The 14,258-nt window shown below is 43.9% G+C and overlaps 3 protein-coding genes across 4 annotated transcripts; 1 reads left to right on the top strand and 2 right to left on the bottom strand.

The window, feature by feature from the left end:
- Positions 1 to 1,045: 1,045 nt before the first annotated feature.
- On the bottom strand, positions 1,046 to 4,436 carry LOC307088634 (chymotrypsin-like elastase family member 2A; the record flags this gene model as incomplete). Its single annotated transcript, XM_079754585.1, has 7 exons — positions 1,046 to 1,204; positions 2,369 to 2,514; positions 2,902 to 3,041; positions 3,352 to 3,480; positions 3,713 to 3,819; positions 4,103 to 4,197; positions 4,403 to 4,436. 7 exons carry the CDS (start codon positions 4,434 to 4,436, stop codon positions 1,046 to 1,048), a joined length of 810 nt encoding a protein of 269 aa, XP_079610711.1.
- Positions 4,437 to 5,246: 810 nt separating this feature from the next.
- On the bottom strand, positions 5,247 to 6,898 carry LOC307088513 (actin, cytoplasmic 1-like; the record flags this gene model as incomplete). The annotated part of the gene is made up of 2 exons (XM_079754439.1): positions 5,247 to 5,764; positions 6,289 to 6,898. The coding sequence occupies 2 exons, from the start codon at positions 6,896 to 6,898 to the stop codon at positions 5,247 to 5,249; spliced, it is 1,128 nt and encodes a 375-aa protein (XP_079610565.1).
- A 1,093-nt stretch (positions 6,899 to 7,991) lies between these two features.
- On the top strand, positions 7,992 to 13,369 carry LOC307088753 (Golgi reassembly-stacking protein 1-like). 2 transcript variants are annotated; one of them, XM_079754737.1, is made up of 9 exons: positions 7,992 to 8,165; positions 8,663 to 8,743; positions 8,846 to 9,049; positions 9,258 to 9,344; positions 9,673 to 9,803; positions 10,376 to 10,511; positions 10,604 to 10,721; positions 11,342 to 11,515; positions 12,088 to 13,369. In XM_079754737.1, exons 1-9 carry the CDS (start codon positions 8,100 to 8,102, stop codon positions 12,300 to 12,302), a joined length of 1,212 nt encoding a protein of 403 aa, XP_079610863.1. In that variant the 5' UTR covers positions 7,992 to 8,099; the 3' UTR covers positions 12,303 to 13,369. The 2 variants fall into 2 exon arrangements, with proteins under 2 accessions (XP_079610863.1, XP_079610862.1); XM_079754736.1 differs by having other exon boundaries at positions 12,049 to 13,369.
- Positions 13,370 to 14,258: the final 889 nt, after the last annotated feature.

Genomic DNA, 14,258 nt, shown 5'->3' with positions numbered 1-14,258 from the left:
GGTTGTTGGTATACAAGGACCCAAGTTTTTTCAAAACCTTCAAGATTTTCAAACCTTCAATATCTATATCTTGTGGATCAGACCTGTATATCTTTTGTCCAATGGGGCGGAGGGGCTGATTGTTTGACCCCATGTATAGCGACGAAGTTATACAACCTATTCGTCTGGGGTTCAAGTTGTTGCCAAATACTGTGTCCTCTGACCCCTGTACTCCCTCTGCATATAATGTCAAATCTGCTGATTTAGTCACCAATGTTTGCACGTATTCCTACGTGGATTTACTGAGTCTGAAAAACACACATTTTCAGAAATAACTCATTTAAAAAGTATACAACCACACTGTACCGCGCTGAGACATAACAGTTGGCCTTTGGTTCGCTGTCAATACCTTGACAACTGTTGAGACACACATGATATCAATGGTGTGTTTGCCCTGCAACCACACTTAAAACATTTATAACATGTTGGGCAGACTGATCAGTAAGATACACTTGTATGTATACATATACTGTTGCTATACGTAAATGTGTCTTCACAGCCAGTCATTTATATTAACTTGTGTTATGATACAAATGAAATTATGTCAAACTAACACTTCCACCTTACCACAGCAAATACTGATAATCCGGAAAGAATGTAGAGAACGGCTTTAGGAATGCCAGGAATGTAGCAGTGCTACAAAAGGGCACAGTTCTGTTTAATTTCAACCTGCAACAACGCTACCCCCCACTGGTTCAAATAACAACAGCAAGTAAAGCTCTGGATTATTTATTTCAGTCAATCGGCAGCAGAAAGAGAAACATGTCTCTTTCAGTCTCAGCAATCACTGTGTATATACGCGTGAAGTGTGTCTAGATGTTCATAACCTGTACAAAAGTAAATAAATAGAACAAGGGTATTAACTGAAAGAAATGTGGAAAAAGTACACTGGCGCACACTGCTGAACAGAACACAACAATACATATTGTTTGTTTAGCTGTGAAATGAAAACATGCATGAACAGATTTTGACATTGATATTGACATTGAATGAGTAAGCCGTCCAATCATCTTACTGAGTGCATCCAGTCCAGGTAGGAGGCGACGCGGGTGAAGACGGTGGGTTTGGAGTACTGGTTGCACTCTCCAGACGGGCCGTAGCTGACCACACCATGGAGCCTCCATACCCCGTCTGTTTCGCAGCTCAGAGGGCCGCCAGAGTCCCCCTGATCAGGCCATATAATATGTACACATCAACACAAGGTATAGATAGAGGTTTAGAAAAAGTCCCATTAGACCGAGATTTTACTACAGTCAACATTTAAATTCCTCACAATCTCCAAATCACAGTCCTACGTATCCATTAAAGTGATCACCTCAGAATAAATGTAATGCTGTTATTGAAGTTGATCATCCATATGCATTATTAATGAACTTCTTTTAAAAAAATGTAGGCAACGTAGTCCACCCCTTGCCTTATTTTATAATGTAATGGTCCAGAAAAGTGTGCGTAATACCTGCGGCAATCGGGTGTCCCCCCTAGTGCTCCCCATACGTAGTGCTCCGGTATAATGAAGTAAAGACCTGTGCCAGCTCCTCAGCTGGCCGCTGGGTGGTGCCAGTGGGCGGATTTAAGTGAGCACATGGTGAGGCTGCTAGCGCGAAGGGTTTTTGTCATCGTTACTTAAAATGAGACTGTCTACTTAAAAGGTTTACTTAAAAGGTGTTAAATCCTATGTTTTGCCTCGAAAGGACTCGGAACAGAAACTAGGTCACGAGAAGGGGAAACCCGCTGCGAGTTGTGTGATAAATAATAATTTGTGTCTTAATTATAACATTTGGATTGACGACCATTTGCAAAATTGCCACCCCTGGAATAAGTCATTACCAGTAACAACCGGGTATTCAATGGCAATATAAGAGGACACACCACAACAATATTCTTCTCTGTAGTCTTTTTATATTTGGGAATATACGGAGCCCGAGAGGTGACATGGGAGTCAGGCGCGTGCTTTAGTAAGTCGCACCACACGCTTTAGCAAATCGCAGGTGCGCATGTAATTCGCACGCGCGCTTGTATGGTAAGAAAAAAAATACTCTCACGTCACTTCCTTGGCTCCGTGGGAATACATGCGTGCAATTTGAATGATGAATAATGGACAAAGTAGGCTTTTAAAATAAATTATTAGTGACAATTGGATCGGACAAATCTTTTCAGAGACCCCATAAATGTTGCTGTTACTAAGGGGGGCCTCAAGTGTCAATCAAGTGGTCTCAGATCCCCCCGAGAACCTCTTTTTGCACCCTGGTCGAGATTGACTTTGTTGTGATCAATAAATCACTGGGACTAGAGTTAGATTTGACATGAGCCTTCCCTCCCAAGGTAGTACCTGGCACCCAGAGATGACGCCATCCCCCCCAGCACAGATCATGGTCTTCAGGGCATTACTGCCCCACCACTCCCAGGTGGAGCAGACAGAGTGCTCCACCACCTGGATGGGAGACTGCTGAAGCACGTCTGGGGCAAATGAGGGAACTGGGGAAAAAGGATGAGAGTGTCAAGTGTCAAGCATTGGGACTGTAGGTGAATGCACAGTGAAGGATGCTCTGACTATAATTTCAAAGGATACTATGTGTGAAAATGAAAATTGTGTGGGTGGACGCATGCGTGTGTTTGTGTCTGTGTGTGTACGGGTGTACATGTGCACGTGTATGAGTGAGTGAGTTTGCGCATTAGTGTGGGTGTGTATGTGTTTGCATAAACTTGTGTGTGCATACGTGTACGTATGTGAATGGGACTTTGACTACATGTGTCTGCTTTGCATGCGTGCGTGTGCAAGCATGAGCATCTGACTTTGACCGTGTGCATAAGCTTATGTGTGCATGTGTGCATGAGTCCGTATGTGTGCGTCTGTGTTTGTACAGGATTGGATGAGCCCCCAGCCGGTGATGTAGCAGGTGAAGCCGTGAGGCAGCATCTGGTGAGGATAGGGCAGGTTGACCAGCTCCACGGAGGCACTGGTGTACACCGGAGTGGCCAGCTTCAGCAGGGCAATATCGTTTCTAACACCGCGGCAAAAAAGCAAAACCCAGCAAAATTCTAACTTTCCATCCCTCATCAATACTCAAGGATCTTCTGTGGGAGACCAAACCTGAGTCTATTTCTATGTTTTGGTTGCGTGGTGTTTATTGTGGTTTCAGTGCTAAATAGGTCTAACAGACGCTAGTATGAGGATTATGAGAATCAGAGTATGATGAATATTATCATAGCAGACACACCACAACCTTTATTAGCATGAGGCATAATTTGTGAATGAATTGAACATGGTCTGATAATATGTTAGTTTGTGACTAAAGCGTTGTTTGGTTTCACCCCTTGGCCAGGTCTTGGTTCCAGTCGGGATGCACCGTAATTCGCTCCACCCCCACGAACTGCTCCGTGCCGTCGTACTCGTAGATGTTGTGTTCTCCAGCGACCACGCGGTACAGAGCGGCGTCCAGGCTGGTTCATACCAGGAAAAAACAAACCAAACCGGGACATAACAAAACAAACAAAGATGAATCTCGTAAAAACGAAAAAATGAAGAAAGATGGATATTATTCATACATTTTATGATATTATATAGCACAAAGAAAGAACCTAACATCACTGGGTGTAATATGAACTCTTCAAGAACACAATGCATGCACACAGGATGTCTTTTTATACATTTTTTCTAAAACATGAGCCTCACCTTGAAATACAATGAGCCGCGGTCACGACGTATGAGGCCTCGATGAGAGAGCCTCCACAGATGTGGTAGTGGTAGCCGTCATCATAGATGTTCTCCTGGAGAGAAATCTGGCAGGAGAGACAAGGGCACGTGTGGTCATTGTGTGATATGGACTGCTCTGATACTTCTGACACACTAACTCCATGAAACTTTCCAATGGAGATAACACACAATCATAAGACTTATTCAAATGTAAGTTGCCTGTGCAAAAGCCACTCATATGTAGGAAATAAACAGGTCACTTGGTAGTAGATAAATAAAAATTTGAAATTTGAAATCTGCCCAAATTACACAACACGCATGCCCCAACACATACCCAGAGAACCTGAGTGCTGGGACTCCTCTTTTTACCTGCCATTTCCAGTAGTTTGGCGGTGCATCATAGCCGCCTATCACCCGCTCATTGTGCGCGTTGGGGTCGAACGGCACCTTGGCAAACGTCAACCCTGACATAGTGGATTCAATTAGATTCAAGGCGATACAATTTAGGAGTTTACGCAAGATGCCTTAGATTGCTCAATGAAGTACAGAATAAATTCACAAAATCTGACTTTAGATTAAAGGGTCAGCTCTAACTGACATAAAAATAATTGAAACATTAATAGGCATTAAATTTAACACTAAAGAGGAAGGATTAACCTGTGAGCCTACCAATGAGAGCAACCAGGGCCACAAGTCGCATCATCGTAGTAGAAAGTGATCAGGGGGTGATGCCGTGTCCCTTTTATAATTACAAGACTGTCCGATAGCATAAACTAACCAATCATGAAGGCCAACAGCATTTCAGTTGCTGGCACATGCAAATAAAATGGATGTTTTACTTGTTCAGCCCTCCCCCAAAACACATCCAACAAGGAAACTATTTTTGAAATTAGTCTAATGCAGGACATAGCCCGTTAATGGTTGAGTTTAACTAACGGGTTAACAAATATACCTAGTTTATATTTGAATGTTTAATTTAATCTGAGGTTAAAAGTTACTTTGCCAGGTTTTCAGCAATGTCACGGTAACATTTAATCTTTCTGCTGGGAATTAACAGATGTGTTGGCTCGAGACCAAGGTCAGGTTTTTAGCAAATAAGTGATTAAAAAAAACAAATGTTCCATACAACTTGTGAAATCACACTTTGACCACTCCGGAATATTTGTGCAGTATGAAAGTATAAAAAACTATTTTGTATGTAGAAATTTAACCAAGAAAAACATCGTCAAACGTCATTTAGACTTTTTGCTAAGTAGTTGGAAGGATAGACTTATCCAATATAATGGATTTCAGTAAAGACTTTAGGTTGGAAGGATGACGTACAGCTACAGCATGGCGCTTGCAGCTTTTTAAATGTCCCACCATTAAATTGTAAACATTTAAGTCAAGAGCCAGAAGGTAAACTAAGTTTACAAACACATTACCCTAATACCCCCCCAAAAAATAATTCAAAATAAATTAAAATATAAATGCCATCTTTTCATCAACGCCATTTATTAAGAAATTGGTCCATTTAGAAGCACTTCCTGTGCACAATGCTGGGCCCAGACTCGTCGTACTCCTGCTTGCTGATCCACATCATCTGGAAAGTGGAGAGGGAGGCCAGGATGGAGCCCCCAATCCACACCGAGTACTTCCTCTCCGGGGGGGCGATGATCTTGATCTTCATGGTGCTGGGGGCCAGGGAGGTGATCTCCTTCTGCATGCGGTCGGCGATACCGGGGAACATGGTGGTGCCGCCGGACAGCACGGTGTTGGCGTACAAGTCCTTTCGGATGTCCACGTCGCACTTCATGATGCCGTTGAAGGTGGTCTCGTGGATACCGGAGGACTCCATGCCCAGGTAGGAGGGCTGGAAGAGGGCCTCGGGACAACGGAAGCGCTCGTTGCCAATGGTGATGACCTGGCCGTCGGGAAGCTCGTAGCTCTTCTCCAGGGAGGAGGAGGTGGCGAAGGTGTTCATCTCAATCTCAAAGTCCAGGGCCACAAAGCACAGCTTCTCCTTGACGTCACGCACAATCTCACGCTCCGCTGTGGCCGGGATAGAAGCACAGGATTACCCAGCAGACCATTCCCTGTCTGGAAGCAATTTTCCATACTAGTTGGTTGTTTATAAATATACAAATTGTTGTACAGTGAACTGAGTTACCAGGTTGTTAAGGAGAAACTTTGTAATGCTGAAACCAGGCTCAGATAACAGAAAGAACTTCTGAATTAAATGAACTTCATTTAACAAGAGCAGATTACCAGATAATCCTATGATATGTGTAGCTCTAATCCGTAGTCGAGCGTTGCATGAGTGTGGATGCAAACAGAAGAAGCCACATAGTAACGGGACAGCTTGTGGAGAATAGAGACAAGACTAACGTGGCAGAACCTTTAGACTGCAGGGATAGCCTGCTCATCTGAACCACACAGCGTATACCCCAAGTTCCACTTACTAGTCTCCACAACCATCAGGTAACAAAATTCAGAGAGGGCCGTCACAGTAGCTACACCACAGTCTGACTGTGTAGTCGGCCATTATCGTATGGTCGACGGTTTGGACGACCTACCTGTGGTGGTGAAGCTGTAGCCTCGCTCCGTCAGAATCTTCATGAGGTAGTCTGTGAGGTCCCGTCCGGCCAGGTCCAGCCTGAGGATGGCGTGGGGCAGGGCGTAGCCTTCGTAGATGGGCACCGTGTGAGTGACCCCATCCCCGGAGTCCATGACGATACCGGTGGTTCGACCGGAGGCGTAAAGCGACAGAACGGCCTGGATGGCCACGTACATGCAAGGGGCGTTGAAGGTCTCAAACATGATCTGGGTCATCTTCTCCCGGTTGGCCTTGGGGTTGAGGGGGGCCTCTGTGAGCAGGACGGGTTGCTCCTCCGGGGCCACACGCAGCTCGTTGTAGAACGTGTGGTGCCAGATCTTCTCCATGTCGTCCCAGTTGGTGACGATGCCGTGCTCGATGGGATACTTGAGTGTCAGGATGCCCCTCTTGCTCTGGGCCTCATCGCCAACGTAGCTGTCCTTCTGGCCCATGCCAACCATCACACCCTGATGTCTGGGGCGGCCCACGATCGAGGGGAACACAGCACGGGGGGCATCGTCACCAGCAAAGCCAGCTTTGCACATTCCAGAGCCATTGTCAACAACCAGGGCTACGATATTTTCCTCCATTTCTATGTTGAGTTGAGGGAATAGGCTTGGTGGCTTAGGAAGATGGTTTACAACATGTTAGTGTAATACAAGCAACAAGAAACCACTGTGATTCTAAAAGGTAAATCTTTAAAAGTAAGGCAAAACTGTTGCCTTTGTTACATGATTTAAACATTGACAATACATATTGTATATTGACCAACGGCACCTGTTATGTTTCATACTGATATTTCACAAACTATCATACTTAGCTCTACGCAGGCTTAGTCCTCTGGCAAAACGCTTATGAACAGGAGTCAATACAGCTGATTATATCTGCGGTAATTGGTAGATACCAACTTCTGTTTATGTGTAGGGGTTCCAGCCATAAGATATATTGTCCTAAAATATGTCGATGTCAATTTTAAAAGTGTTTTTTGTGAGACCTTACTGTTTAAATGTGTCAAGACACATTAGGGTACTATGTTTGTCTTGGCAGCACTTGATTCTTTTGTCTCTCTGGAAAACGCCTTATTGAATGAATGTGTCTTGTGTGCCATACCAAACCCATCACTCACACTATTGTTAACAGCTTTTTTCGAGTGAGTCATATGTAAAATCAATGGTCAAAGTCGTTGGTCTCTTTTGGCACTAACTTACTAGGTGTTTACCTTTGCAGTGTATTGTTCGTTTATATTCTCCCCCCAAAATGTTATGGCACCTACTCGACAGTGGCAGAGCCCCAACCTTTTTATTATTTATTTAATTTATTTATACAATTTAGTTACTAAAGAATGACACATATTGTGGCATATTGGCCGACAAAATGTGACGATAGTAAATAATATAATAAGTAAGCACTCATTGCAAATAAAGTAGTGGTAATGCACCTGTTCAGGACAGATAATCAAACGTGGAGTGGTCGATTGAGTCAGGTTTCGTCGTCGTTAATTATAAATTTGACTGGATAATATTTCATAGCAATTAAATGTGATTGTATTTTTGTTAACACGTGTAACTACGTGTGTATATTCGGTTGTGTTTATATGTATCGCTGGGCAAAAACTCGAGTTATCGGTCATCTTTATTTATTAGTTTGGTCTCCACGTGGTTTCCTCCTGTCAGTCCGCTTGTAGCTGATAGCCACCATTAGCCCCAGTCTGTCCCAGTCTGGCCAGTAATGGCCCTACATCCTCTCTCAGTAACACACAGGTCCTAAGGTTTAGCGCAGTGATTGTTTGCTATGGGGTTGACACAGAGCTCCTTTCTGTCGGACGGGGGCAGTAATAGTGGATACCATGTACACGGGGTACGTTGTGTTGCGTTTATTTCATCCGGTAGGAAGTCACCGAGCCAAGGCTTTTCCATCCTTCATGTCACGTGTCCTGGAAAAAAGAAAGTGTTTAGTACCAAGTCGTAGAAGTCCCTAAGTGTTATGTACGTAAACGACGAGCCTATAATGTAGACCTTTTGAATCGTTTAATGGTAGTGATTCGTCTGGACTCCTTTCACGTTGTTTGAGTAATGTGATGAGGTGGCACTCGGTTCATATCCGGGCCGAGCGTGTAAAACGCTCTTATTCCTCCATCGACAACCTATTGGCTCACGATGTAAACAAACGACGTGCCTTCATCGTACGCTGTAGCATGTATGGTCCTAAACCCAACGCTTTCAGGTCAAACCATGAGCACGATGAGATGAGCTTCTGCGGTTGCAGTCCTCCTTGCTGGCTGTATCACGTTACTCTGACCATAGGGTGGCGACAGACTCAACTGAACAGTCTGATTTTTTTTTTTCGCATTTCAGGTACAAGAGAACTCTCCTGCTCATTTGGCCGGAGTGGATCCCTTTTTTGATTTTATTCTCTCGATAGGAAATACCCGTCTTGTGAGTAAACCATATCCAACTCTAAATTGTTTCTGCTGTCGAAAAAGTATCCTGTTAAGAAACTAAAAAACCCATTTATATTTGTGTCCCTAATACCACCAGAATAAAGAGAGTGACTTATTGAAAGACCTTCTGAAAGCGAATGTGGAGAAACCAGTCAAGCTGGAGTTGTACAGCATGAAGACCCAGAGGGTGCGGGAGCTGGAGGTGGTTCCCAACAACATGTGGGGGGGCCAGGGTCTGCTGGGGGCCAGTGTGCGCTTCTGCAGTTTTGAGGGGGCCAACGAGAACGTCTGGCATATCTTGGTAAGGACATCCATAAAACAGACCTCATATTATAATGACAGAAACATGAAGTAACTGTGGCCGACTGCTGACGACCTGTGACAAGTCTTTGAGCCCCAGCCAAAGGGACTGAGTTTGATTGAATGTTTACAGTCTGCCTTTAGGCATGATTGAGCAGATTGCCTCATCCCTGCTCATTAATGACTCTGTCTCTGCCCCCCCTGTTCAGGATGTGGAGGAGCGTTCTCCGGCCTCCTTGGCCGGCCTTCAGGCCTTTCACGACTACATCGTGGGGGCCGACCAGGTGTTGCAGGAAGTAGGCATTTGTTTCTTTATCAGTCTATCAAATGTTAATCTATCTGCCATCTTTACAAATGGAGGCAAACAGGAACAAGAGTTTTGATGCCCAAGTTATCGGCAAAACTTGTGCACGTTCAAATCTAATGTGATGTACGATTTGAAAGACTTTGAAACAGTTCAGTTATTTTTATAAATGCGAGTCCTTTGTTTCACTGTCTTAAAAGGTGGAATAAAGAGCAACAAAAACAAACGAGAAGAGCATCCCAGAATTCACTGTGTTTGTGTGTGTGTGTGTGTTTGTGTGTGTGTGTGTGTGTGTGTGTGTGTGTGTCTTTGTGTGGAAGTCTGAGGATTTCTTCTCCATGGTCGAGGCTACTGAGGGGAAGCCTCTGAAGCTGCTGGTGTACAACTCCCAGAGTGACCGCTGTCGCGAGGTGGTGGTCACGCCCAACGGAGCCTGGGGGGGGGAGGGGAGGTAGGGCGTCACTCCACCCTGAAAACACACACTCACAAAGATCCTATCATTTTAAACCTGAGGTTTCCCCATCACTGTTTTGTGACGGGAATCAGAAACATTTCAGTATTTCAGGGGGACAGGATAGTCATGGATTTAAAGTTTGAATCCTAGTTAAAGGTACTGGGTTCGATCCCCATTGTCCTCTCATCCAGATGATGGGTAACCCTTACCTGATCAATAATTTACATATAGCTGTTGACAATAATTAACTTTAGTTTATGCATTGATAGCTATTAATTAACCATAAACCGTTAACGAATGGTCTCGTTGTCATTGAATGATGGTATTCATGTTAACTAAGGTAATGGTGTTTATGATTTAAAATGGTATAATATAATATATACATCATTTTATAGGGTTAATTAGTAAATTGTGTTTGGGTTTATCCTTATCCTTACCATAACGCTATCCCTTATGCTAAAGCTATATAGAAATGGTCATTACTGCATTAACTAATGCTTATTAATGCCTTAATAAAGCATCTGAAGCACCTTATCTATTGTTTTCTTCTTGGTCTGCCTCCCTGTTAGCCTAGGGTGTGGCATCGGCTACGGCTATTTGCACCGGATCCCGACCCCCCCTCATCAGCAGGCCGACGCCCAGGGCTCCGGGCCGTCCCACCAGAGTGCTGCGCCCGAAGCGGACCACACGCCCACCCACCAACAGGCAAGTAGCCCCGCCGAGCCCCGCAGGCCGGACCTAGGGGGGTGCGTAGAGTGACGGCTGTGTGACGGCATGGCTGTGGGGTCTGCTTTCAGGGCCCCCCTGCTGCGGCACACCACCATGCCGGGGAACACGAGGCCAGCGTGGATCTGGGCGGAGGATCCGCTGGGGAGCCCGGCCCTACCTCAGACACACCGGCGGTCCCGGAGCTAGGTGAACACAACCTCCTCGGTCGCTTCCGCTCTCACGTTGTCAGGAGCAGGATCAGAATTGCTTTTATCACATCTATTGTACACAAGAGTAAAATGCTAAAGGCTTGGTTCCTCAACAGCCACATCGCCGCGACAATAGAAGATAAGGTAAATAACGATAGGTAAAAATACAAATGTGATAAAAGATGTAGCAGCATGAATTACAATAATAATACAATAAAATAAAGTAAGTAATAATAAGAATAACAAAGACAGTGTAAGTAATGTGGTATAGTAAGCAGTCAAGTGTAGTGTTTTAATAGCTTCTATTCTTCATGGTGACATATTATACCACCAGGTGTGAGTGTGATAGGCCGTTAATCACACTCACACCTGGTGGTATAATATGTCACTATTAAGAAAAGAAGCTATTGAAATCAGAACTGGGTTGGTAGGATTAGTATTGTAGAACGCATTAGTATAGTAAAACATGAATGGAGTGCACATAACACAATGGTGTGTGTTCTCAATTCGCCCAAAACAATGTGCACAAATCATTTTTAAGAGTTCTTGGGAGTGTTTTGAAGATGGCGATGGGAACCACATCCCAATCCTCAACCCATGATTCTTATCTACCATCAGGCCTGGAGAAGCGGTTACCCAGGCTAGACTCCATCTCGCTGGGCACACCAGACGGGTCCAACCTCTCAGAGGCAGCCACCCCGGACCTGTCTGAGATGATCTCCACCATGGACGTGAGCGGCGTCTCCAGGCTGGCCAACTACGGCGACGACTCCAGAGAGGATCTGAGCCTGGGTAAGGACAGGTGGTCCACCAGGAGACAACAGGAAGGGGTCGCAGCCACTTTAGGTGGACCACTACATTGTCATCAAGACCTTTCGCGGATCACCTCATATACAAACGGTACAAAATAGATAAATACACATGTAGTGGTTGAGCAAAGCGTGCCAGTGCTACCATATACACAACTATTACAGCAAGAAGGCCATGGGCAGGGGGAAACTGTGGAAAGAAAAGGTCAGCTTATGCTCCCAGTGTGTTTATCATGCAAACACACAGTAAGGAAAAGAAAACATTACACTGGAAGAATAAGATGGACTGCACAAAACGACACAATTCTTTTAAATAATAAGCCATTATGCTATATTAATTGAACATCATCTAACATGTAGATGTCATACATCTATATCTGAACTCACTGTTAAGTCCCTTTTAGGTAAAAGTGCATGTTTAACGACCTCACCAAAATGACTATGTGTTTAATTATTCAGTTCCCTTGCCCATGCGAGCCCCTGATGTCGATGATGAATGTGGTTGTTTGTCCCAAGACATGTCCACAGGTAGTCAAACAGTGCCTTCATCCCCAGCCAACCAAGAGGACTCAGCTGTCGTCATGGAGGAGGAGGAGGGGGGAGACCTCGTGGACCTCCTGGTGGTTTCCGGCGATCAAACAACGGAGGACCTCTTCAGCCTCGATGTGGTCAAGGAGACGGCAGGCGACGCCAGCCTTTCAGACATTCAGAGTTTAGACGCAGAAACGCCGTGCTCCGAGCGAGTTGATCCAGGTCCGCTGGGGAGTTAAGAGCACTTTTTCAACCACTATGCATTAGAAGGCTTTAGTAGCTGGCTTTAGCGCTTGGGCACATAAAGCTACATGCTTATGTTAGCGACACTGGAACTAAACTTTTATTACATTAACAAGGGTTTTATTGATATGAAGTTGCCTTTGCTGCATGCTAACTTGCACATTCAAACAAAATAGTTTTGTTGGTTTATGGTCTTAAGTTCTGTTGATTCAGTTCACAATGAATGTATGTTAAGGGTTACCTTGAAGGATTAATTTATTGCTTTTTCTGGTAAGAACTGATTCTTTTTAAATGACACCAACAAGCCTCTGTAGTTAGGTACCTTTTTATGAAGCATTTGGTGCCTTCACCATTTAATCACTGAAGGAAACATGATTGTATGTTTATGGAATGGATGGTTACATCCACGATCAGTTTTATGTTTTGTGAGTTTAAAGTTTTATGTATGGGGTTTATTTTGCTGAAAATTAAGATGGCGGGAGAGTTTGCGTTTTTATTTTATATGTAATAACAAATACAGTAGCCATATCTTTATGTTCATTCTGCACTTTTGATGAGAGCAATGTACCATTTGGATAATTTGTCTGTTTATATTCTTTCTTTTAACTATGACTCATTAAGTTTATGTTATTGTAAAAAAGAGAAAAAGGGTAAATCTACTGGAGAAGTCAAAAATTGTTTTCAAAAATAGGTAAGCTCTTATTGTGGTTTAAAGCGCAACCATTCTCAAGTCCACTAAATACGTTTGTTATCGCAAGAGATGGTTACCATGGCATTTTTTTCCGTTTTACTATTAATTAGAGTTGTCTCCGGTACTTGACCTGAAAAAGGTCAAAGCAATAGAACACAATCATAGGTATCAATAGCTTTCCGTATTGATTGAGTCGGTTTTGTCATCAGAAATTTGGTCATGAAGACGTGTGATCTCAGGCGTTACTCAAATCACTATTCAAAAACCTATTTTCTCCTGTGTGCTGGAAAGATATGTTGAACTACTGGTTATATTCAGCATTCTGATTGCAATTTTTTTTTCTCAAAACTGCTTTGTCTTTATAGCCTTCTATTGGCCTACAGAATAAACATTGATGAAAACTCTTGAACACAAAATTCAATATTTTCATTAGTGTGGACTGAGGTATACGTAGACTGCAACGTTTTCTGTAGTTTAAGAAAATGGAGACGTTTTATGTGGTAGGAATAAGGAGTCCTTTGGACCGTAGACTAGTCAATGCAATGGGGTGATCCTCTTAATACATTAACATTTTAGGACAACGTTTCAGGAGACAACAAATAATGTCAAATTATTTAAATAAAATATTCTTTCGATCTGTGTAATGTTCACAAATAACCATACATTTTCGTATTTCTGACGTCAATGATGACGATAAGTGATGACGTCGTGATATATGCCTTGAGAGAGCGCCAGACGAGTGCAGCTTCCATACAGCAGGGGGCAGCACATAGCCTCTTCAGAGCGCTGCTGCATATCTTTCTAATCGCCTAAGAAAACGGACCCATCCAAACGGAATCAAGTTTGGTTCTTGACCACGGCTTATTGACCCCTCGGTTGCTTGTTTAGCCACTGGGACATCCCTTGTCCTCTCAGATAGGAACTGGACTGCGTAAAGGGTGGACATCGCCTCTCGGATGAGAAGATGTGGTGTGCGGATAGGCGTAGGCTTATTGCCTCTACATATATTTGTACGAGGTGACACATTTAAAAACGATCGACCTACATTATGGTTGGGAAAACCCTCGGAAACTGGCATTTTCAAACTTATCCATGACAGCGAGGGGGTGGGGGACGTATAGTGTTGGGAAATAGATGTCAAAATCCATTTTATTGATGAAGAATATATTCGAGGAGGAGGGGGAATGACGGATAGGGAGGCGCAGACAGAAGCGTACATCATACATCATAAGGACAACAACAGTTGCGGTTCATGCCTTGA

The sequence above is a fragment of the Pollachius pollachius genome (genome assembly GCF_949987615.1).
Source record: "Pollachius pollachius genome assembly, chromosome: 17".
Lineage (NCBI taxonomy): Eukaryota > Metazoa > Chordata > Actinopteri > Gadiformes > Gadidae > Pollachius > Pollachius pollachius.
The sequence above is the reverse complement of the archived record's forward strand: the minus strand, read 5'-3'. Positions and strand labels throughout refer to the sequence as shown.